The sequence below is a fragment of the Rattus norvegicus genome, chromosome 15 (genome assembly GCF_036323735.1).
Source record: "Rattus norvegicus strain BN/NHsdMcwi chromosome 15, GRCr8, whole genome shotgun sequence".
Lineage (NCBI taxonomy): Eukaryota > Metazoa > Chordata > Mammalia > Rodentia > Muridae > Rattus > Rattus norvegicus.
The window spans coordinates 25,766,626-25,792,271 of record NC_086033.1 but is presented as its reverse complement, the minus strand read 5'-3'; the positions used below and the strand labels follow the sequence as shown (position 1 = coordinate 25,792,271).

At 37.4% G+C, this 25,646-nt stretch overlaps 2 protein-coding genes across 2 annotated transcripts; both read left to right on the top strand.

Moving 5' to 3' along the window:
• The first annotated feature begins 211 nt into the window (after positions 1–211).
• Positions 212–1,147, top strand: Or4k1 (olfactory receptor family 4 subfamily K member 1). Its single transcript, NM_001001015.1, has one exon. The coding sequence runs from the start codon at positions 212–214 to the stop codon at positions 1,145–1,147; it is 936 nt and encodes a 311-aa protein (NP_001001015.1).
• Positions 1,148–20,240: 19,093 nt separating this feature from the next.
• Positions 20,241–21,176, top strand: Or4k1l1 (olfactory receptor family 4 subfamily K member 1 like 1). Its single transcript, XM_039094054.1, has one exon. It carries the CDS (start codon positions 20,241–20,243, stop codon positions 21,174–21,176), a length of 936 nt encoding a protein of 311 aa, XP_038949982.1.
• Positions 21,177–25,646: the final 4,470 nt, after the last annotated feature.

The following is a 25,646-nucleotide window of genomic DNA, read 5'->3' as shown; positions in this document are numbered from 1 at the left end:
GATAAAATGAATAAATTGCATTTTTATTGTATTATTGACATTTCATCATACTTATTTCTCATCTTAAATTCCCCTTTCCATATATTTATATTGAAATTAGTTAGTTACATTTGAAATCTCACCACCCTTTTCTTTATGAATAAGGTATAATGGTAGGCAAGTGATGGTAATATTTTCTTGATTTTCATTTAGGTGACTTTACATTGGATACATGGCTCACAGTAATGAATCCACAGTATCTGAGTTTGTGCTTCTGGGACTTTCTAAATCTTGGGGACTTCAGCTTCTGCTTTTTACTATCTTCTCTGTCATCTATGTGACATCAGTGTTGGGTAATGTCATGATTATTGTCATCATTTTCGCTGACTCACACTTGAACTCTCCTATGTACTTTTTGCTCGGTCACCTTTCATTCATTGACATCTGCCAGTCTAACTTTGCCACTCCTAAGATGCTTGTGGACTTTTTTGTTGAACTCAAAACTATTTCCTTTGAGGGTTGCATGACCCAAATATTTCTTCTTCATAGCTTTGTTGGGAGCGAAATGATGTTGCTTGTAGCTATGGGGTATGACAGGTTTGTAGCAATATGTAAGCCACTGCACTACAATCTAATTATGAATCGGAGGGTATGTATAATTTTTGTGTCAATTTCTTGGTCAGTAGGTATCCTTCATTCGGTGAGCCATTTGGCATTTACAGTGAATCTGCCGTTCTGTGGTCCCAATGAGGTAGATAGCTTCTTTTGTGATCTTCCCTTGGTGATAAAGCTTGCCTGCATGGATACATACAGAATGGAAATTTTGACCTTGGCTAACAGTGGCCTGATATCACTGAGCTGTTTCCTGGCTTTAGTTATTTCCTATATCATCATTTTGGTCACTGTCCAACGCCAGTCCTCTAGTGGGTCATCAAAAGCACTTTCTACACTAACGGCTCATATCACTGTGGTGATCCTTTTCTTTGGGCCCTGTATTTATTTCTACATATGGCCTTTCAGCAGATTGTCTGTGGATAAGTTCCTTTCTGTCTTCTATACCATTTGCACACCTTTACTGAATTCTATCATATATTCTCTGAGAAATGAAGGTATGAAATCAGCCTTGAGGAAACTGAGAAACAGTCATGTAAATCCTGGGAAAAATTAAGGATCTCTGTGAAACAGCCACATATTGAGTCAGAATGAAGACTCTCCAGGGGATTCTAGAATCATGCAAATCACCTTTGTTTGTGTTATAAATATTTAAGTTAAAGAGGTGACCTTTGTATTAAATGCAAGGTAAATACATTAGAAAATGATCCTGAGTAAAATTAAGCATGATTCCAGAGAAAAGTCCTCACTGCTCATCATTTTAATACATTTTCTTAAAAATTGTTAGGCACAATTAAAATGTATATTATGTACCTCCTTAGTCTGTATTGTCTAAAGAAACAGAACTGATGAAAATTATGTCTGTGTGTGTGTGTGTGTGTGTGTGTGTGTGTGTGTGTGTGAGTGTGTTTGTGTTTGTGTGAGAGAGTGAGAGACTCATCAGAGTGGTTAACAGATTATGAAATTACTATTCCTATCTCCCAAAGGAATGTCCAGGAATCAAATAATTGTTTATTCCTTAAGACTGGATGTCTTAGCTAATCTTGACTACACCACAATACAGAAGAAATAAGCTTTAATACCAGTGAAGGAGCGAACTTTTCAGTGAGAGTGAGGGTAAGTGCCACATGCTCCCTTCTTTCCATATTTTCCAATATAGGTTGTCACCAGAAGATGTGGAACAGATGGAATGTGGATCCTTTCACATGACATCCCCTACCTGTTGTTTAGGGTGAAGCTTTCCAACTTAAATAATTAAATTTAAGAAATCTTAGAGGCATACCAAATATTTTATATACTTATGCATTATTTAATGCCAGTTATATTCAAGTTGACAACCATGAACAGTTGTCCTAAGTCTACCCTTTCTCATCTCTGCACACAATTTTACCTCATATCATGCTTAGTTCTCAAATCAAAACAATAACCACATCATATGTCTAACATGATATAACTATCCCGTGTAAAAAAAATCACAAATACATTATATGTTAACCAGGTCACAAAATTACACTAAGCATAATATAGTTAAGCCATCTCACGTATAACTGCAAATGCATTACAAATTCTAGAATAGGTGGCAATGTACCTTGAGGAACATTTTAGTGTCTAAAAATTTAAATATAATAACCACTACTATTCTCTTAACTAATATTATGTTACATGATGAAGCAATTGGTGAAAAAAAGCACAACTATCTGTACAAACACATTCTTAACAAAATATGACAGAAACATAGAAATTATAATCCTCATTTCTGAAATAAGTCATGAGCTTTAGCTCATATTAATAACTATATATCTGTAGTACCCATTTTGTATTTTCTCTACCCATACTGAGCGTCTGGGAGGTTGTTTTCATTTCCTGGAAGGCTGACACAATCTTTTATTCCTAAAGGGTCTGGGCTTTTTGTTATTCTGCTTGGAGTTGGTTGTTGTAGTTTCTCACTGACTTTAATCATCAGTAACACTAAGAGATTCCATAAAGTGTCCTGTACTACAGACATAATTCTTCATATGTGCATTGTGGAGAAACAGTACAATTCATCCTTAGTAACCTGATAAATAGCTACTCTTAACCTTACTCTTTCTTGTTTATCCTGTTGACCTGAAGGGCATCAGAAGCCCACTGTAGCCATAGTGATTTCTGAGCTTTTTAGTGCAATGAAATATTTGTTCTCTTTCCTGGCAGAGGTGCTCTCCTCTCTAGAACCAAAGCTTCTAGGTTAGAGGGATTTAAGGTCAAGGAAACATGAACTAGAATTTTTCCTAGGGATTACTAGGGGTTATAGTGAGTAAAATATTCTATGTTGTGTACCTTGTTGCTTGGACCTTTGGGTCATGATTCAAGGAGAAACCATATCATATATTGGATTGTTATCCAAACATGTACCACCTTCTCAAAAACCATGTCCAACAACCCTACAGATTACTTTCAACTAATTTACTCTGTAATTATACTTTCAAAAGGCCATTCAATTGTTCTACAGAATCAGCTCTTTCAGGATGGTGTGGAACATGATAAGACCAATAGATTCCATAACTGTGAGCACATTTCTCTAACTGTGAAGTGATTTCTTTTGTCAAAGGGAGTACTGTGTAGAATAGCATGATGGTGGACAAGTCATTCTATAGGTCCAAAATGTTAGTTTTGGCAGAAGCATTAAATTCAGGGAAGGCAAATATACAATGCAACCAAGTATTTATTTCATTCGATGTTCTTTTCATGAAAGAAATGGTCCAATGTAGTTAATCTGCCACTGGATCTCTGGCTTGTCATATGACATATCAGAACTTAAGACCTTGTATCTACTGAAACCAAATTACTTCTGGTTATTCTTACAGACATTACCAAGAAAAATGCATTTGCTAGAACAGCAACTGAATACTATGTACCAGGATATGTGTTAATCTGCTCAAATAAGAACACATATCTGGCACCAAAACTGCAATCAGAACTACTACTTGACTAAGTGTTCAATAGTAAACTGTCACTCTTTATGACACATTTGTATTCTCTAGTTGCCAAATAGGAGAGTTAAAGGGAGATGTGTTGGAAATCCCAATACCTGAGACTTCCAAGTCTTTGATGGGTGGCATTATTTTCTGAAATTCCTCCTGGGTTATGATTTTTTTTTGGCTCACTATTTTACCTTGTAAAGGTAACTCCAATGGCTTCCATTTTGCCTTAGTAACTATAACAGTCCTCATTACACAATTCAAAAAACCAATCTGAGAATTCTCCTGATATTTTTATTCATCTATCCAAAATATACCATCCAGAACTGGGGAATAACTACACTGGGTTCAGGAAACACTGTAAATTGGGTTTAAGGTTCAATTTCTGACTGCCATAAGCTCTTACTTTAATATTTTTATTTGAGTATTGTTGAATCATCAATTATGAACCAGTATATAGTTGATCCTAGAATATCTGATTATTTTCTTTCCCTCAGTATACTGCTGTAAAAAGTGGTAGGTCACTAGTGGGAAGGATGGGGAAATGAATAACGGTAAAACTCTTAGGTATTTTTGCAAATTCCTTCCTCAGGGGGACCTGGCCTTTCCTTCATTTAAGAATTTTCAAGCTTGTCAAGTCAGAAAAATGGTTCACATTCTGAGATTTCCTTTCAACAGGGTCTGATATAGCCTTTCTTTCATTTTTGGGGGGTTTTCTTCTTATACATAAACAAAACAAAAATGCAATAGGTTTATTATTATTTCCTACCTGGAAGCAACATCACTTATTAACTTATTACCTAATTAAGTTCTGTAATCAGCCAAAGTTGTACCTCATACAGGCAGCTGACCTTGTTTTTGGAAAAGGCACCAAGATGGTATTGGTTTTGAAGTTATGAAAGAGTCATAGAGAAGAGCTGAGACATGGCACTGAGAGGCCATTGTTAAAGGTGTAGCCTCAGTAACACTTGAAGGCCAGGTTTGAAGGGGCCATGTAGAGACATTGAGGCTTGATACCATGGAGATAGCCTAAGAGGGGCTATTGGTGAAAGTGAAGCTCGGTTGTAACAGAAGATCCTAAAATTTGGAAGATGCCAATCTCACGGGATAACCATAAAAACAGCAGCTGCCTTTCAGTGAAGTCTCTGAGTTCCCAAGACAAGCTGTGTGTGTGCTACAGAGGGCAGAGATGCAAAAGTGACCCAAGTTCTTTGTATGGAGGAGTCCAGAAGATCTTTAGTGAATCCCTCATATGGGACGTTGCTTTGATCTAATGATGACTGTGCCCTGATATTTTATTGTTAAGTGAAGTATTTAACTTAATATTGATTTTATAGGAGAGATTGAGTGTTTGAGGTGATTTTATGTTTGAAAAGAAATTTTGTACTTTTAAAGATATTAAATTTTGAAGTGTTTTAATTTGTAAGGACTGTGGGAATTTTAAGTTCATAAAATGTTTTGAATTGTGTTATTTGTATGTGATATAAGGGGTGAACAATAAAGGAACGGTTGTGGCTAACAATGCTTGTTAAGTTGCCCTGGTCAATTGTGTTGGATAATTGTATGACAACTTGACACAAGATAAAATCACCTGAAAGGAGGGAACGTCAATTAAGAAAATGGCTCCATAAGAATTGGTTGTAGGCAGGACTATGAGGCATTTTCTTAGTGATTGATAGGAAAGGGCCCAGCTACTATGGGTGATGACCCCCTGGACAGATTGTCTTAGATTCTATAAGAAAGCAAGCTGCGTAAGCCATTGGAAGGAAGCCAGTAAGTAGTACCCTCCATGGCCTCTGCATCAGCTCCTGCCTCCAGATTTTTGCTCTGTTTACATTTTTTCCTCACTTTCCTTCATTAAGGAACAATTATATGAAAGTATAAGCTAAATAAGACTTTCCTTTCCAACTTGCTTTTTGGACATGATATTTCATTGCACCATTTTAAACCCTAACTAGGACACGCGCATATCAATTGCTTTTCTCTTTTCCTGATGGACAAAAACAATTTGCCAGTGAAACACATATTTACACTTATGGCTTAAAGGTACAGTTCACTGGGTCAAGGGTCATATGGTGACTGAATTGTCAAGAGTGTGATGTTTGTTGCTCACACCTTAGTTGACCAAGAAGTAGAAAAATTTCCTTGTAACAGAGCAAGACTGCAACCCTCAAGATCTGTCTCAAGCAATCTTTTTTTTTTCAAATCACCATTTTTAGAGAACATGTAGAACTAAATACTAAGCATTATGTTAAGTAAATAAACTGGAAGCATAACAAGAACTCCATATTTTTAATCTGAGAAATGAATGAAATTAAGGAAAAGTTGACCAGAAGAATATACTAGAGATTAAGAAAATGGAAAGTGGGTTGTACAAGCAACTGAAAGATCTGTATGATAAGAACTTTAAGCCTCTGAAGAAAGAAATTGAAGAAGATCTCAGAAGACAGAAAGATCTCCCATTCTCCTGGATTTGAAGGATTAATATAGTAAAAATGGCTATTTTACCAAAAGTGATCTACAGATTCAATGCAATCCCCATCAAAATTCCAACCCCATTCTTCAGAGAGTTAGACAGAACAATTTGCAAATTCACCTGGAATAACAAAAAACCCAGGATAGCTGAAACTATCCTCAGCAATAATAGGACTTCCAGGGGAATTGCTATACCTGAACTCACGCAGTATTATAGAGAATAATGATAAAAACTGCATGGTATTGATACAGAGACAGACAGATAGACCAATGGGATTGAATTGAAGACACAGAAATGAAACTACACACACCTATGGTCATTTAATTTTAGAAAAAAGAGCCAAAACCATCCAATGGAAAAAAGATAGCATTTTCAGCAAGTGGTGCTGGTTCAACTGGAGGTTAGTATGTAGAAGAATGCAGATCGATCCATGCTTATCACCCTGTACAAACCTTAAATCCAAGTAGATCAAGGACCTCCACATCAAACCAGATACACTGAAACCAATAGAAGAAAAAGTGGGGAAGAATCTTGAACACATGGGCACTGGAGAAAATTTCCTGAACAAAACACCAATGGCTTATGCTCTAAGATCAAGAATTGACAAATGGATCTCATAAAACTGCAAAGCTTCTGTAAGGCAAAGGACACTGTTGTTAGGACAAAATGGCAACCAACAGATTGGGAAAAGATCTTTACCAATTCTAGAAAACATAGAGGGCTTATATACAAAATACACGAAGAACTCAAGAAGTTAGACCGCTGGGAGACAATTAACCCTATTAAAAATGGGGTTCAGAACTAAACAAAGAACTCACAGCTGAGGAATGCCAAATGGCTGAGAAACACCTAAAGAAATGTTCAACATCTTTAGTCATAAGGGAAATGCAAATCAAAACAATCCTGAGATTTCATCTCACACCAATGAGAATGGCTAAGATCAAAAATTCAGGTGGCAGCAAATGCTGGCGAGGATGTGGAGGAAGAGGAACACTCCTCCATTGTTGGTGGGATTGCAGACTGGTACAACCTTTCTGTAAATCAGCCTGGAGGTTCCTCAGAAAACTGGACATTGAGGACCCAGCTATATCTCTCTTGGGCATATACCCAAAAGATGCCCCAACATATAAAAAAGATACGTGCTCCACTATGTTCATAGCAGCTTTATTTATAATAGCCAGAAGCTGGAAAGAACCCAGATGCCCTTCAACAGAGGAATAGATACAGAAAATGTGGTACATCTACACAATGGAATATTACTCAGCTATCAAAAACAATGACTTTATGAAATTCATAGGCAAATGGATGAAACTGGAAAATATCATCCCAAGTGAGGTAACCCAATCACAGAAAAACACACATGGTATGCACTCATTGATAAGTGGCTATTAGCCCAAATGCTTGAATTACCGTAGATGCACAGAACACATGAAACTCAAGAGGGATGACCAAAATGTGCATGCTTCACTCCTTCTTTAAAAGTGTAACAAGAATACTGTTGGCAGGGAATAGGGAGGGAAAGATTAAAACAGAGGCAGAAGGAACACCCATTCAGAGCCTGCCCCACATGTGGCCCATACTTATACAGCCACCTAATTAGACAAGATAGATGAAACAAAGAAGCGCAGGCCATCAGGAACTGGATGTAGATCTCTCCTGAGAGACACAGTCAGAATACAGCAAATACATACACGGGCGAATGCCAGCAGCAAACCACTGAACTGAGAACAGCACCCCTGTTGAAGGAATCAGAAAAAGGACTGAAAGAGCTTGAAGGGACTCGAGAACCCATATGAACAACAATGCCAAACAACTAGAGCTTCCAGGGACTAAGCCACTGTCCAAAGACTATACATGGTCTGACCCTGGGCTCCAACCTCGTAGATAGCAATGAATAGCCTAGTAAGAGCACCAGTGGAAGGGGAAGCCAAGACTGCACCCCGAGTGAATGTGATTGTTGGGGGCACAGAAAATTGAACTACCAGTGAAAACAGAAGACCAAAACACAGAAAAAGAGAAAATAATAGCATATATATTCAGGATGGGGAATGTCTAAGGCTGGAAATGCATTAAGTAGATGCTTGTTTGAGTATTTCGAAGGATTCCTGGTTCCTCACTTTCCTATACTTCTCCTGCATAGATATGAGCACCTTGCCTTCCTGCCATTTTATCCCAGAGTGTTTTCTGAATACATGAAGTCATCCTTTCAACTGTGTGATCTCCATTTTTCCTCCTTAACCTCTAAAGTCTCTCCAACTTATAGTAATCTAAAACTAAAAATTTATGATTTACATAGGATTGTGTAATTATAGCATTTTTTCTTTGTGGACCTGAGATACCTAATTCAGGACAGTACTTTCTGTTCAATCCATCTTAATAAAAAATCATATTTCTTTAGTATCAAATACCATTATACTGGGCCCATGAATTATAGTTTCATTATTGCTTATCAGTTAAGGAACTGCTAAATTCAAACCATTTTGTGATATTGTAAAAAGAATACCAATGAAAAGACATGAGCCGGTATGTCTGTCGTAGCATATGCTAGCCCAGTTCTGTTTCTGCTTTTGGGGCTTTCAGTCACCATTGTGCACAGGGCCTGAAGGGAAGGAATGATACTTGTTGGGGAAGAATGGGTTCACAGGAACTTGGTTGGCTTCAATATGGGGGAGAAAAAAAACTTCTTAAATATGGTTTTCAGCGAAATAGCTCTCTTTATTCATAGGTAATAAGGGCTATATAAACATTTGAGTTCAGGTGGGGGATTTTCAGAGTGAGTGTACATTATTGATTCATACCAAGGTGCTGGGAATGTTTCATCTGCATAGAAAGATATGTCCTTACAGGGAGAAATGAAGTTAAACCTTTAATTTGGCCCCAAGTTATGTGACTTCCTCAGTAGTGCTGGAGGTGGGGGTTGCAAGGCTACTTGTACTGTGGCATGCAGGCCTAGAATAGGGAGAGAGTGATCCTTGCACTTGCTAGTGTCATGATGAGATTTGTACATGTGTCAATCTCACTCTTGTTCCAGGCCTGTTCCCCATCACATAGTTTACTTAACCTGACATCTCCCCCTTATTGTTTTATGAAGGGGAGGTGTCATCATAGTCCTCTGCCTCTATGTTGGGAACTGTTTGGGATTGAACAAGAAACCAATGAGCAGCGATTTTGCAATGCTAATTGTCATTTTAGAAATTGGATGAGGCAGGGTTCCAGGAAGAGTATAGCTGCAATGGCCAGTAAGTGGACAAAGAGAAGAGAAGCCAAGCTAACAGGGTGGGTTAAGTACCATGGGGTTAAAGTATTGTATAAATAATTTGCCTAGAGATCTCACCTGAGATTTTCGACATAGAAACAACATTCCTCTCCTAACTTAATGCAAATATCTCATCCTGCTCAGCAGAGTTAAGACTAGAATATCTCCAGTTTCAAGAACAGCCCCTGTTAGGGAGATCACCTGTCACTGGAGGGACTTGAGACCATCTGTGCTGGAAACCATAGCCTGGTCAAGCTTATCATAGAAACCATCAGCCAGGTTGTGTCTGGTCCTTTTGCTCTTTAAAAGTAACATGTATGTTTCTGCATGAACACTCCATTAATCACCTGTGTAAGCTCATGCTTTTACTGAAGAGCAACAGTGCTATTTGTAGGCGTCTGGAACCAGTGCCAATTAAGAACCCAGGGAGGGGAAAAGGAAAGACAGGAGCAAGTATGGGGTGAGACAGGAGGGACTCCAAGAAAGCCAGGAGAATGAACAGAAATATACAGCAGTTGGGGTTAGGGGGCAGGGGTAACCGCTAGAAAGTCCCAGAGACCTGGGATATGGAGGCTACCAGGATTCAATGGGGAGAACATTAGCAGAAATGACCAACAGCAGGAGGATGGAACCAGAAGAGATCGCCTCCAGTTGATAGACATGGGCCCCAGGTATGCAGGGACCTACCCACCCAACTTCAAAAATTTTAACCTAGAATTGTTCCTGTCTAAAGGAAATGCACAGACAAAAATGGAGCAGAGACTGAAAGAAAGGCCACCCAATGACTAGCTCAAGTTGGGATCCATCCAATGTGCTCACATCAAATCCTGACACCGTTACTGAGGCCATATTGTGCATGCAGACAGGAGCCTGGCATGGGTGTTCTGAGAGCCTTTCAGCCAACCATGGGATTGAAGTCAGTGACCAACATGGCAGAGTTAGAGCAGGACTGAAGGAACCAAAGGGAAGTGTAACCTACAGGAAAAACAACAGTGTCAACTAACGGAGACCCCTCAGAGTTCCCAGTGACTCAGATAAATAACAAAGGAGCATACATAGGCTGTTTTGTGGCCCTGGAACATATGTGTAGTAGAGGACTGCCTTTTTTGGACTCAGTGGGAGAAGATATACTTAATCCTGGGAAACTCGATGCCCCAGGGAAGATGGATGCTTTTGGAGTTAAGGTGGGTGTGGCTAGACGGGTGGGGGATCACCCTCTCAGAGTCCAGGTAAGGGAGATAAGATGAAGAACTTAGGAAGGAGGGACTGGGAAGGGGAAAAACTTTTGGAATGTAAATAAATAACAAAAACTAAAACTAAAACCAATATATAATCGACTCTGTAATGTCTGATTTTCAACTTTTTTTTCAGTGTGCAATTACCATGAAAACAATGTTTTTCTCCAGGTGGAAGGGGCAAGCAGTTGTTCTATCACCACAGCTAGATGTCTCAGCAGTTCCGATCTGGCTAGTGTCCTAGAGTAGTCGTTAAGAGATGCTGGTCTTCAATCTATAATGATATCCCAAATAATTAGGTTCTAATACCAGGGAAAGAATGCCTCTGTTATACAACATATAAATTTGCCAGCAAGAATGAGGGCAAGCATTCCATAGAAATCATCAACACAACTGTCAAAGATAATGTAAAACAGAAAAAGCTACTGGGCCAAAACATACAAGAAATCCAGGAAACAATGAGAAGATCAAACCTAAGGATAATAGGCATAGAAGAGAGTGAAGACTCCCAGCTCAAAGGACCAGTAAATATCTTCAACAGTATCATAGAAGAAAACTTCCCTAACCTAAAGAAAGAGATGTCCATAAACATACAAGAAGGCTACAGAACTCCAAATAGATTGGACCAGAAAAGAAACTCCTCCTGTCACATAATAGTCAAAATACAAAATGCACAAAATAAAGAAAGAACAATAAAAGCAGTAAGGGAAAAAGGTCAAGTAACATATAAAGGCAGACCTATCAGAATCACTCCAGACTTCTTGCCAGAGACTATGAAAGCCAGAAGATCCTGGACAGATGTCATACAGACCCTAAGAGAACACAAATGCCATCCCAGGTTACTGTATCCTGCAAAAATCTCAATTAACATAGATGGAGAAACCAAGATATTCCATGACAAAATCAAATTTACACAACACCTTTCTCCAAATCCAGCACTACAAAGGATAATAAATGGTAAAGCCCAACATAAGGAGGCAAGCTATACCCTAGAAAAAGCAAGAAACTAATCATCTTGGCAAGAAAACAAAGAGAAGTAAAGCACACAAACATAACCTCACATCCAAATATGAATATAACGGGAAGCAATAATCACTATTCCTTAATATCTCTCAACATCAATGGTCTCAACTCCCCAATAAAAAGACATAGATTAACAAACTGGATATGCAGTGAGGACCCTGCATTCTGCTGTCTACAGGAAACACACCTCAGAGACAAAGACAGACACTACCTCAGAGTGAAATGCTGGAAAACAACTTTCCAAGCAAATGGTCGGAAGAAGCAAGCTGGAGTAGCCATTCTAATATCAAATAAAATCAATTTTCAACTAAAATTCATCAAAAAAGATAAGGAAGGACACTTCATATTCATCAAAGGAAAAATCCACCAAGATGAACACTCAATCCTAAATATCTATGCTCCAAATACAAGGGCACCTACATACATAAAAGAAACCTTACTAAAACTCAAAGCACACATTGCACCTCACACAATAATAGTAGGAGATTTCAACACCCTTCTCTCATCAATGGACAGATAATGGAAACAGAAATTAAACAGAGACGTAGACAGACTAAGAGAGTCATGAACCAAATGAACTTAACAGATATTTATAGGACATTCTATCCTAAAGCAAAAGGATATACATTCTTCTCAGCACCTCATGGTATTTTCTCCAAAATTGACCATATAATAGGTCATAAAACAGGCCTCAAGAGATACAGAAAAATAGAAATATTCCGAAGCATCCTATCAGACTACCACGGGCTAAAGCTGGTCTTCAATAACAATAAGGGAAGAACACCCACATATACATAGAAGTTGAACAATGCTCTACTCAATGATAACCTGGTCAAGGAAGAAATAAAGAAAGAAATTAAAGACTTCTTAGAATTTAATGAGAATGAAGGTACAACATACCCAAACTTATGGGACACAATGAAAGCTATGCTAAGAGGAAAACTCATAGCTCTGAGTGCCTGCAGAAAGAAACAGGAGAGAACATATGTCAGCAGCTTGACAGCACACCTAAAAGCTCTAGAACAAAAAGAAGCAAATACACCCAGGAGGAGTAGAAGGCAGGAAACAATCAAACTCAGAGTTGAAATCAACCAAGTAGAAACAAAAAGGACCATAGAAAGAATAAACAGAACCAAAAGTTGGTTCTTTCAGAAAATCAACAGGATAGATAAACCCTTAGCCAGACTAACGAGAGGACACAGAGAGTGTGTCCAAATTAACAAAATCAGAAATGAAAAGAGAGACATAACTACAGAATCATAGGAAATTCAAAACATCATCAGATCCTACTAAAAAAGCCTATATTCAACAAGATTCGAAAATCTGCAGGAAATGGACAATTTCCTAAACAGATACCAGGCACCGAAGTTAAATCAGGAACAGATAAACCAGTTAAACAACCCCATAACTCCTGACGAAATAGAAGCAGTCATTAAAGGTCTCCCAACCAAAAAGACTCCAGGTCCAGATGGGTTTAGTGCAGAATTCTATCAGACCTTCATAGAAGACCTCATACCAATACTATCCAAACTATTCCACAAAATTGAAACAAATGGAGTACTACTGAATTCTTTCTATGAAGCCACAATTACTCTTATACCTAAACCACACAAAGACCCAACAAAGAAAGAGAACTTCAGACCAATTTCCCTTATGAATATCGATGCAAATATACTCAATAAAATTCTGGCAAACCGAAACCAAGAGCACATCAAAACAATCATCCACCATGATCAAGTAGGCTTCATCCCAGGCATGCAGGGATGGTTTAATATATGGAAAATCATCAGGAGTTGGGGATTTGGCTCAGTGGTAGAGTGCTTGCGTAGGAAGCACAAGGTCATGGGTTTGGTCCCCAGCCCTCCCCCAAAAAAACATCAAGACATTTACAGCATGTTAATTATAGGGGTTGGGGATTTAGCTCAGTGGTAGAGCGCTTGCCTAGAAAGCGCAAGGCCCTGAGTTCGGTCCCCAGCTCCGAAAAAAAAAAAGAAAAGAAAAAAGGAAAAGAAAATCATCAACGTAATCCATTATATAAACAAATTGAAAGGACAAAACCACAGGATCATATCATTAGATGCTGAGAAAGCATTTGACAAAATTCAATACCCCTTCATGATAAAAGTCCTGGAAAGAATGGGAATTCAAGGCCCATACCTAAACATAGTAAAACCCATGTAAAGCAAACCAGTCACAAACATTAAACTAAATGGAGAGAAACTTGAAGCAATCCCACTGAAATCAAAGACTAGACAAGGCTGCCCACTCTCTCCCTACTTATTCAATATAGTTCTTGAAGTTCTAGCCAGAGCAATCAGACAACAAAAGGAGATGAAGTGGATACAGATTGGAAAAGAAGAAGTCAAAATATCACTATTTGCAGATGATATGATAGTATACTTAAGTGATCTCAAAAGTTCCACCAGAGAACATGTAAAGCTGATAAACAACTTCAGCAAAGTGGCTGGGTATAAAATTAATTCAAATAAATCAGTAGCATTCCTCTACACAAAAGAGAAACAAGCCAAGAAAGAAATTAGGGAAATGACACCATTCATAATAGTCCCAAATAATATAAAATACCTTGGTGTGACTTTAACCAATCAAGTAAAAGATGTGTACAATTAGTACTTCAAGCCTCTTAAAAAAGAAATTGAAGAAGACGTCAGAAGATGGGAAGATCTCCCATGCTCATCGATTGGCAGGATTAACATAGTAAAAATGGCCATTTTACCAAAAGTAATCTACAGATTCAATGCACTCTCCATCAAAATACCAATCCAATTCTTCAGAGATTTAGACAGAACAATTTGCAAATTCATCTGAAATAACAAAAAAAACCCAGCATAGCTAAAACTATCCTCAACAATAAAAGGACTTCAGGGGGAATCACTATCCCTGAACTCAAGCAGTATTACAGAGCAATAGTGATAAAAACTGCATGGTATTAGTACAGAGACAGACAGATAGACCAACGGAATAGAATTAAAGACCCAGAAATGAACCCACACACCTATGGGCACTTGATTTTTGACAAAGGAACCAAAACCATCCAATGGAAAAAAGATAGCAATTTCAGCATTTGGTGCTGGTTCAACTGGAGGTCTACATGTAGAAGAATGCAGATCGATCCATGCTTATCACCCTGTACAAACCTTAAGTCCAAGTGGATCAAGGACCTCCACATCAAAGCAGATACACTCAAACTAATAGAAGAAAAAGTGGGGCAGCATCTCGAATACATGGGCACTGGAGAAAATGTGCTGAACAAAACACCAATGGCTTATGCTCTAAGATCAAGAATCGACAAATGGGATCTCATAAAACTGCAAAGCTTCTGTAAGGCAAAGACACTGTGGTTAGGACAAAACAGCAACCAACAGATTGGGAAAAGATCTTTACCAATCCTACAACAGATAGAGGCCTTATATCCAAAATATACAAAGAACTCAAAAAATTAGACCACAGGGAGACAAATAAACATATAAAAAAATGGAGTTCAGAGCTAAACAATGAATTCACAGCTGAGGAATGCCCAATGGCTGAGAAACACCTAAAGAAATGTTCAACATCTTTAGTCATAAGGGAAAGGCAAATCAAAACAACCCTGAGATTTCACCTCACACCAGTGAGAATGGCTAAGATCAAAAACTCAGGTGACAGCAAATGCTGGCGAGAATGTGGAGAAAGAGGAACACTCCTCCATTGTTGGTGGGATTGCAGACTGGTACAACCATTCTGGAAATCAGCCTGGAGGTTCCTCAGAAAATTGGACATTGCACTACCTGAGGACCCAGCTATACCTCTCTTGGCCATATACCCAGAAGATGCTCCAACATACAACCAAGACACATGCTCCACTCTGTTCATAGCAGCCTTATTTATTATAGCCAGAAGCTGGAAAGAACCCAGATGCCCTTCAACAGAGGAATGGATACAGAAAATGTGGTACATCTACACAATGGAATATTACTCAGCTATCAAAAACAATGACTTTATCAAATTCATAGGGAAATGGATGAAACTGGAAAATATCATCCCGAGTGAGATAACCCAATCACAGAAAAACACACATTGTATGCACTCATTGATAAGTGGCTATTAGCCCAAATGCTTTAATTACCTAGATGCATAGAACACATGAAACTCAAGAGGGAAGGCCAAAATGTGAATGCTTCACTCCTTCTTTAAAAGGGGAAAAAGAATACCCTTAGCAGGGAATAGGGAGGCAAAGTTTAAAACAGAGGCAGAAGGAACACCCATTCAGAGCCTTCCCCACATGTGGCCCATACATATACAGCCACCCAATTAGATAAAATGGATGAAGCAAAGAAGTGCAGGCCAATAGGTACCGGATGTAGATCTCTCCTGAGAGACACAGCCTGAATATAGCAAATACATACACGGGCGAATGCCAGGAGCAAACCACTGAACTGAGAACGGGACCCCCGTTGAAGGAATCAGAGAATGGACTGGAAGAGCTTGAAGGGGCTTGAGATCCTATTTGAACAACAATGCCAACCAACCAGAGCTTCCAGGGACTAAGCCACTACACAGACTATACATGGACTGACCCTGGACTCCAACTGCACAGGTAGCAATGAATAGCCTAGTAAGAGCACCAGTGGAAGGGGAAGCCCTTGATCGTGCCAAGACTGAACCCCCAGTGAACGTGATTGTTGCCTTGAGGGCAGTAATGGGGGGAGGATTGGGAGGGGAACATCCATATAGAAGGGGAGGGGGAGGGGCTAGGTGGATGTTGGCCTGGAACCCAGAAAGGGAATAACAATCGAAATGTAAATAAGAAATACCCAAGTTAATAAAGAAAAAAAATAAACAATGAAAGCAAGCAAAGCAAAAGCAAAGCTTTCTTCTTCCCTGGTAGTAGTGGTGGTGGTGCTGCTGTGAGTGTGTGTGTGTGTGTGCGTGTGTGTGTGTGTGTGATATGTATGCACTGCTACCATAAGGGTTGCCCAGATATTTAGGATCAGTCTCCTTGCCCCAAATAATCCTTTAAGAAAATCCCTCACAGGTGTGTTCAACTGCATGTGTGTAACTCATTCCAGTTGTAGTTGACAACCAAGATTAGGTATCACAATTTGACTGAATCAAATATAATAATACCAAATATAATTCTACTATTTTCCTAGAGAAGATGCCCTATATTTACATCTGCATTGTTTAGCTTAAAAATGTTTAAGCACTTACTGAAACTCAACTTTCTATGACTTTTAGTGATATTTTTTAGCATTGATAGAAATTTAATTTTTTCTGTTTTTATGAATTTATATGAGTGACTTTTTCAGATATTTCATATTTTATCATTTATGTGTATGTGAATATTATCTATATTCCATTAATAGTTAAGCTTAATAGATATTTTATTTTAAAAGTACATTATTTCTATTTTGTAGTTTGCATTCAATGTCAAATATTCAAGAATAGGGAATAGAATTCTAAAATTATAAGTCCCAAACTTACCAGTGTTTCTGCCATTATACAGTTTATATTTTGCATCAATTCTGTAAGTATATTAAACTCTTCTTCTAAGTGTGCCTGTTTCTCTTTATAAAAATTCAAATGCAATTGTATCATTACCCCCTGAATATTCTACAGTATTATTTGGCTCAATGATCATTTCAAACATTGGTTCTTGTAACAGTTTAGATTACTGCATTTTTCTAATCTTAATTTGCATTTTTCCAATACAAATTTTTATCACTGTTTTCAAGTTGATGAGGTTTGGAGACTTTTCAAACATTATTGTTTTTAAAGCAGAATTAAGCATTTCAATAAAATGAAACTGCATACAAATTTAGAATAATTTATTATTAAACATGTTGATAAAATAAACTGATTCTTTAGAAACAAGACAGCTTGAAACACAGCCAAATTTATATTTGCCTAAGTATACATGTCATGTTGTAGGTCCATTCTTATTTTTAATATTTTTCTAGAGGATATATATATATATATATATATATGTGTGTGTGTGTGTGTGTGTGTGTGTGTGTACTCATGAAATAAACAAATGTAAATATTACATAGACCCAGTAACAGAAGATCTTATTTTCAATTTTGTTGCTTAAAAAATAAACAAAGGAAATATACATCAGAGTATTGGAAATATGAAAATCTTATATTAAATGCACTAAAAAGACTATTGATATATGGAGAAAAAAGGAGAAACCTCAAATGCTTGAAGAGCCATTTTTTAAGTGAAAATGATTATGAATGTCTAATCCAGATGATAGAACTAGGCAATAAATTTGACTGCTTGTAGATACCTCCTCTCTATACACAGTCACTACCTTAAAGCAATACGATCTCTTATTGATCACAAATTAGAGGCTAAAAGTATCGTTTCTACAACTGAATTTTTAGTATTAAGCAATTTCTGGATTTTATATGTGTCAATTATCTAATTCCAACAACCAGAAAAAATAATCCCAGGGTTTTTATTCCCATAAAAGTTATTTCAGCAAACAAAAGTCACTCTTGCTTAAGGCTTACCACATGTCTCTAGAGGCAGATTTCTTCCTCTATAAAATCAGCTTCTTGGGATGAACTTTTAAAGCTTTATATGGCACCGCCTTAGGCTGTTTCAGTTGCGAGGTTGATGGCAAGACAAGAAAAACTAAATTAAATGAATATTTGGACGTTTTCAACATGAAGACTCATAGAAGATAATTACCTACAAACCTTAGAATGCTAAATTTGATGAAAGCAAAGAAAATTAAAGGAAGTTTTTAAAACTGTAAGTGCAAAACTTGGATTTTTGAGCATATTGCTTACAAACACAATTGGTAAATGTTTTAATGCAAAGGTTAACCCCTGGAGGATGTTGCTTCAGTTTGGTTGGGATTTCCATCCAGTGCAGGAAAATTGTTTCTCCACTTCTCTGTTTGGATTACTTTTTGGATAATCTTAGAGGACTTGGCTCAGAATCTGATAAGCACAGGGAACTGTGTTACAATCATTATCTGTTCCTGTGCAACTTTTTCTTAATGCTTTCTATTTAGGTATTAAATGAACAAATGTTTATTGACCATCAGAGTTTGCTGTAATGAAGAATGGGGTTACTATCAACGGAATAGTAAGTTTTGCTTGTAGGTTTGTAGTGAGTATGAGACAGACATTATGAGTTAAAATGAGGACAAAAACAGTTGGGCATGGGCACTGTTTCAGAATTTGACTGATGCATTGATGAAATAATAAAGATTTTTGCAGCTGGCTTGCTATTTCACAAAGAAGAGTTCTATGAGATATTTAGAAATCTGAAAATTCCTCTTCCCGAGGCACAGTAGCAATGAAAGATTCATTAACTAAATGTTTAGAGCTATTCTGGGTATAGGGACATACATTCTACATGGTGCCATAGTATAACTCCTTTGTGTTTAGTAAATCTTTTTTTTTCCTTTTCTTGTTTTCGGAGCTGGGGACTGAACCCAGGGCCTTGAGCTTGCTAGGCAAGCGCTCTACCACTGAGCTAAATCCCCAACCCACTCCTTTGTGTTTAGAAGTTGTAGAAATGGAAGTAATTTGAGGGACATTCAATTCTGTGTTCAATCACATATCTTGAAAGTGGCAAATTTTTTAATCTTCACTAGTGGGAAGTTATTTTAGTTATTAGGAAGAAAATGAGTTATAGCATTGAATTTCAACTTGAAATTTGAAATTATAGGAGACAGTGAACAGTATTTTCCAGTTGTTTGTTATCTTCTTAAATATGAAGACTTAAAACACTATTGATTAGTAGATATGAAGCAAATACATTTTTAAATATAAATGAGTCTTTTTAAAAGTATGTTTTTGATTAAATAGGATTACATTACTTTCCCCTTTCCTGCTACTCACAGCTACTCTTGTTAAACCCTGCGTCGCCATGTCCCCAACCATTTCAGGCTGACAGCATCTTTTCATTTGGTAATTGTCAAACAACACACACACACACACACACACACACACACACACACACACACACACACAAACGCACCCATGTGTGTATTTTTACAAATGTATATAAATGCAAACTTTTGAATTTATTTTTTCTTTTGTTTGATTTCAACAAAATATATGGTTTCAAGGCTTGCCACTTTGCCCTGGTTGAGTCTAGCAAAAAGTGATGCTAAAACCTTAACATTAAGCCTATCACAGGGTTTTATTCTGCTTCCTACTCCTCTTCGACCCCTCACCATCCCATCTCTCAGCTCTTTGTCTTTCCTTATTACCAAATATATGCCTTTTACTTTGCACACTGAAATGGGGTTTAGGTTAGTATTTCTAATTTTTGTGATGAAAATATTTTCTTGATTTCAGAAAATGAGAGAAGTTAATAAACTTTTCGTTTCCTGCTTTCAAATTACTGTGTTCTTTATCACAAACTAAAATATTTATTTTGTTTTTAATTAATGTCAGCAAATTTCATGAAGTCTTCTGCATGACTTATGTGTATATTAACCAAAATGCTAAAAGCACGACAAAACCTTAAGATAAAATGAATAAATTGCATTTTTATTGTATTATTGACATTTCATCATACTTATTTCTCATCTTAAATTCCCCTTTCCATATATTTATATTGAAATTAGTTAGTTACATTTGAAATCTCACCACCCTTTTCTTTATGAATAAGGTATAATGGTAGGCAAGTGATGGTAATATTTTCTTGATTTTCATTTAGGTGACTTTACATTGGATACATGGCTCACAGTAATGAATCCACAGTATCTGAGTTTGTGCTTCTGGGACTTTCTAAATCTTGGGGACTTCAGCTTCTGCTTTTTACTATCTTCTCTGTCATCTATGTGACATCAGTGTTGGGTAATGTCATGATTATTGTCATCATTTTCGCTGACTCACACTTGAACTCTCCTATGTACTTTTTGCTCGGTCACCTTTCATTCATTGACATCTGCCAGTCTAACTTTGCCACTCCTAAGATGCTTGTGGACTTTTTTGTTGAACTCAAAACTATTTCCTTTGAGGGTTGCATGACCCAAATATTTCTTCTTCATAGCTTTGTTGGGAGCGAAATGATGTTGCTTGTAGCTATGGGGTATGACAGGTTTGTAGCAATATGTAAGCCACTGCACTACAATCTAATTATGAATCGGAGGGTATGTATAATTTTTGTGTCAATTTCTTGGTCAGTAGGTATTCTTCATTCGGTGAGCCATTTGGCATTTACAGTGAATCTGCCGTTCTGTGGTCCCAATGAGGTAGATAGCTTCTTTTGTGATCTTCCCTTGGTGATAAAGCTTGCCTGCATGGATACATACAGAATGGAAATTTTGACCTTGGCTAACAGTGGCCTGATATCACTGAGCTGTTTCCTGGCTTTAGTTATTTCCTATATCATCATTTTGGTCACTGTCCAACGCCAGTCCTCTAGTGGGTCATCAAAAGCACTTTCTACACTAACGGCTCATATCACTGTGGTGATTCTTTTCTTTGGGCCCTGTATTTATTTCTACATATGGCCTTTCAGCAGATTGTCTGTGGATAAGTTCCTTTCTGTCTTCTATACCATTTGCACACCTTTACTGAATCCTATCATATATTCTCTGAGAAATGAAGATGTGAAATCAGCCTTGAGGAAACTGAGAAACAGTCATGTAAATCCTGGGAAAAATTAAGGATCTCTGTGAAACAGCCACATATTGAGTCAGAATGAAGACTCTCCAGGGGATTCTAGAATCATGCAAATCACCTTTGTTTGTGTTATAAATATTTAAGTTATAGAGGTGACCTTTGTCTTAAATGCAAGGTAATTACATGAAAAAAAGTTCCTGAGTAAAATTAAGCATGATTCCAGAGAAAAATCCTCATTACTCATAATTTTAATACATTTTTAAAAAAAGTTGTCAGGCACAATTAAAATTTATATTATGTACCTCCTTAGTCTGTATTCTCTAAAGGAACAGAACTGATGAAGTGTGTGTATGTGTGTGTGTGTGTGTGTGTGTGTGTGTGTGTGTTGTGTGTGTGTGTGTGTGACTCTGTGTGTGTGTGTGTGTGTGTGTGTGTGTGTGTGTGTGTGTGTGTGTACGTGACTTATCGGAGTGGTTTACAGATTATGAAATTACTATTCCTGTCTCCCAAAGGAAAGTCCAAGAATCAAATAATTGTTTTTTCCCTGAGACTGGATGTTTTAGCTAATCTTCACCAAACCACAATACAGAAGAAATAAGCTTTAATACCAGTGAAGGAATGAACTTTTTAGTGAGAGCGAGGGTAAGTGCCACATGCTCCCTTCTTTCCATTTTTTTCAATATAGGTTGTCACCAGAACATGTGGAACAATGGAATGTGGATCTTTCCACATGACATTCCCCACCCCTTGTTTAGGGTGAAGCTTTCCACCTTAAATGATTAAATTTAAAAAAATCTTAGAGGCGTACCAAATATTTTATATGCTTATGGGTTATTTAATGCCGGTTATTTTCAAGTCCAATGTAGTCAACTTGCCACTGGATCTCTGGCTTGTCATATGACATATGAGAACTTAAGACCTTGTATCTACTGAAACCAAATTACTTCTGGTTATTCTTACAGACATTACCAAGACAAATGCATTTGCTATAACAGTAACTCAATACTATGTACAAGGGTATGTGTTAATCTGCTCAAATAAGAACACATATCTGGCACCAAAACTGCAGTCAGAACTACTACTTGACTAAGTTTTCAATAGTAAACTGTCACTCTTTATGACACATTTGTATTCTCTAGTTGCCAAATAGGAGAGTTAAAGGGAGATGTGTTGGAAATCTCAACACATGAGACTTCCAAGTCTTTGATGGGTGGCATTATTTTCTGATATTCCTCAAATATGGCTTCGATTTTGCCTTAGTAACTATAACAGCCCTCATTACACAATTCATGAAACCAATCTCAGAATCTCCTGATATTTCTATACATCTATCCAAAATATACCATCCAGAACTGGGGAATAACTACACTGGGTTCAGGAAACACTGTAAATTGGGTTTAAGGTTCAATTTCTGACTGCCATAAGTTCCTACTTTAATATTTTTACTTTGAATATTTTTGAATCATCAATTCTGAACCAGTATCCAGTTGATCCCAGAATATCTGATTGTTTTCCTTCCCTCAGTATACTGTTGTAAAAAGTGGTAGGTCACTAGTGGGAAGGTTGGGGAAAAGAATAACAGTAAAACTCTTAGGTATTTTTGCAAATTCCTTCCTCAGGGGGACCTGGCCTTTCCTTCATTTAAGAATTTTCAAGGTTCTCAAGTCAGAAAAATGGTCCACACTTTGAGATTCCCTTTCAACAGGATCCGATATAGCCTTTCTTTCACTTTTAGGGGGTTTTCTTCTTATACATAAACAAAAAATGCAACAGGTTTATTATTATTTCCTACCTGGAAGCAACATGACTTATTACCTTATTAAGTTCTGTAATCAGCCAAAGTTGTACCTCATACTGGCAGCTTAACTTGATTCTGGAAAAGACACCAACATGGTATTGGTTTTGAAGTTATGAAAGAGTCATAGAGAAAAGCTGAAACATGGCAGTGAGAGACCATTGTTAAAGGTGTAGCCTCAGTAACACTTGAAGGCCCAGGTTTGAAGGGGTCATGTAGAGAAATTGAGACTTGATACCATGGAGAGAACCCAAGAGGGACTATTGGTGAAAGTGAAGCTCGGTTGTAACAGAAGATCCTAAATTTTTGAAGATGCCAATCTTATGGGATAACCATAAAAACAGCAGCTGCCTTTCAATGAAGCCTGTCTGAGTTCCAAAGACAAGCTGTGTGTGTGTTACAGAGGGCAGAGATGGAAAAGTGACTCAAGTTCTTTGGATGGAGGTGTTCAGAAGATCTTTAGTGAATCCCTCATATGGGACATTGCCTTGATCTAATGATGACCATGCCCTGATCTTTTATTGTTGAAGGAAGTATTTAACTTAATATTGATTTTATAGGAGAGATTGAGTGTTTGAAGTGATTTTATGTTTGAAAAGAAATTTTGTGCTTTTAAAGATATTAAATTTAAAGTGTTTTAATTTGTAAGGACTGTGGGAATTTTAAGTTTATAAAATGTTTTGAATTGTGTTATTTGTATGTGATGTAAGGGGTGAACAATAAAGGAACGGTTGTGGCCAACAATGCTTGTTAAATTGCCCTGGTCAATTGTGTTGGATAATTGTATGACAACTTGACACAAGATAAAATCACCTGAAAGGAGAGAACGTCAATTAAGAAAATGGCTCCATAAGAATTGGTTGTAGGCAGAACTATGAGGCATTTTCTTAGTGATTGATAGGAAAGGGCCCAGCTACTGTGGGTGATGCCACCCCTGGACAGATTGTCCTAGATTCTATAAGAAAGCAAGCTGTGTAAGCCATTGGAAGGAAGCCAGTAAGCAGTACCCTCCATGGCCTTTGCATCAGCTCCTGCCTCCAGATTTTTGCTCTGTTTGCACTTTTATCCTGTCTTTCCTTCAGCGAGGAACAATTATATTAAAGTTTAAGCCAAATAAGCACTTTCCTTTCCAACTTGCTTTTGTGGCATGATATTTCATTGCACCATTTTAAACCCTAACTAGGACACTCGCATATCAGTTGCTTTTCTCTTTTCCTGATGGACAAAAACAATTTGCCAGTGAAACACATATTTACACTTATGGCTTAAAGGTACAGTTCACTGGGTCAAGGGTCATATGGTGACTGAATTGTCAAGAGTGTGAAGTTTCTTGCTCACACCTTAGTTGACCAAGAAGTAGAAAAATTTCCTTGTAACAGAGCAAGACTGCAACCCTCAAGATCTGTCTCAAGCAACCTCTTTTTTTTTCAAATCCCCATTTTTAGAAAACACATAGAATTAAATACTAAGCATCATGTTAAGTAAATAAACCAGAAGCATAACAAGAGCTGCATATTTCTAATCTGATAAATGCATGAAGTTAAAGCAAAGTCAACCAGAAAAATATACTAGAGATTAAGAAAATGGAAAGTGGGTTGTAAAAAAATGGTTGGATTTGAACATTGCATGCTATACACATATATGTAAATACCACACAATCCTCATTAACATATATGAACAACATACATGTTTTATGAAAATTAAGACATTAACTGGTTATGGCGGTACATGCCTATAATTTCAGCACGTTTTAGGCAAAGACTGGTGGATCTCTGTGTCTTTCTATCCATCCTGGATCTATACAATGAGTTCCAGAACAGCCAAGAAGACAGAGAAACCTTGTCTCAAAAAATATAAAAATCTTAATTATCAGATATTAAACAACTTATAATTTGGAAATTTTTGATAATATACATCAACGTAAATATCTTAACTATTGAAAAATCGATTAAAATTTAATTTTAAAGAGCAATCAAAAGACCAGAGAGTTGGCTTAGCAGTTAAGAGTATGCCCTGGAAAGGTTGGGTAATTTCTAGCTCCATATCAAACTCCATCAAATACCTCTGGTTTCTACACACACCTGCACTCATGTATGGATCATGTTCCACTACACACATACAGAGAATTATCATTAAAATTGAATATGAATTAGGTACACAAAAGTAGACAAATATTGGTCATGACATTTACAAGTAAAATACCTTGTTCTTTCTAGGTGCTTTTGGCATTATTATCAATCCTGCCTATCCTAGAAACTGAAGTGATCTCCAAATTCACTGTATGGGTTAATTTAACACAAGTCTACATGGACCCTGAGGGATTAGTGGTTTCTGCCTAAATAAAGCGGTGCAAATCTATTTGTGGGATTCTTGGCCCTGAGAACTTATTGGAATTGTATATAAATCCAGTTTAGAATTATGGGCAAGTCTGACAGGATCATTCATCTCTTCCTCGTAACCATTCCATATGAATCCTACATATCTTCTCTCACTCTAAACTCACTTTCTTCACTCATTTCTTTATCCCTGCCTCCAACTCTAGTAGGCATTCCTTGCTAACCCACAGGCTACTCCTGCCAGAGACAGAGGTGGGCTGACTCCAGATTGTCAAGTCTTCTGTTCTTCCAAAGTCTCTTAGTCTTATCCTCAGCTTTATTCCACACCTTCTGGGGTGACCTCTATTTGTTTTGTGTCTTCATTACAAGAAAAACTCAGTAAG

Bases quoted from the DNA above. Each gene is read 5' to 3' on its own strand.
- Or4k1l1 (XM_039094054.1), top strand. From the start codon at position 20,241: ATGGCTCACAGTAATGAATCCACAGTATCTGAGTTTGTGCTTCTGGGA.
- Or4k1 (NM_001001015.1), top strand. From the start codon at position 212: ATGGCTCACAGTAATGAATCCACAGTATCTGAGTTTGTGCTTCTGGGA.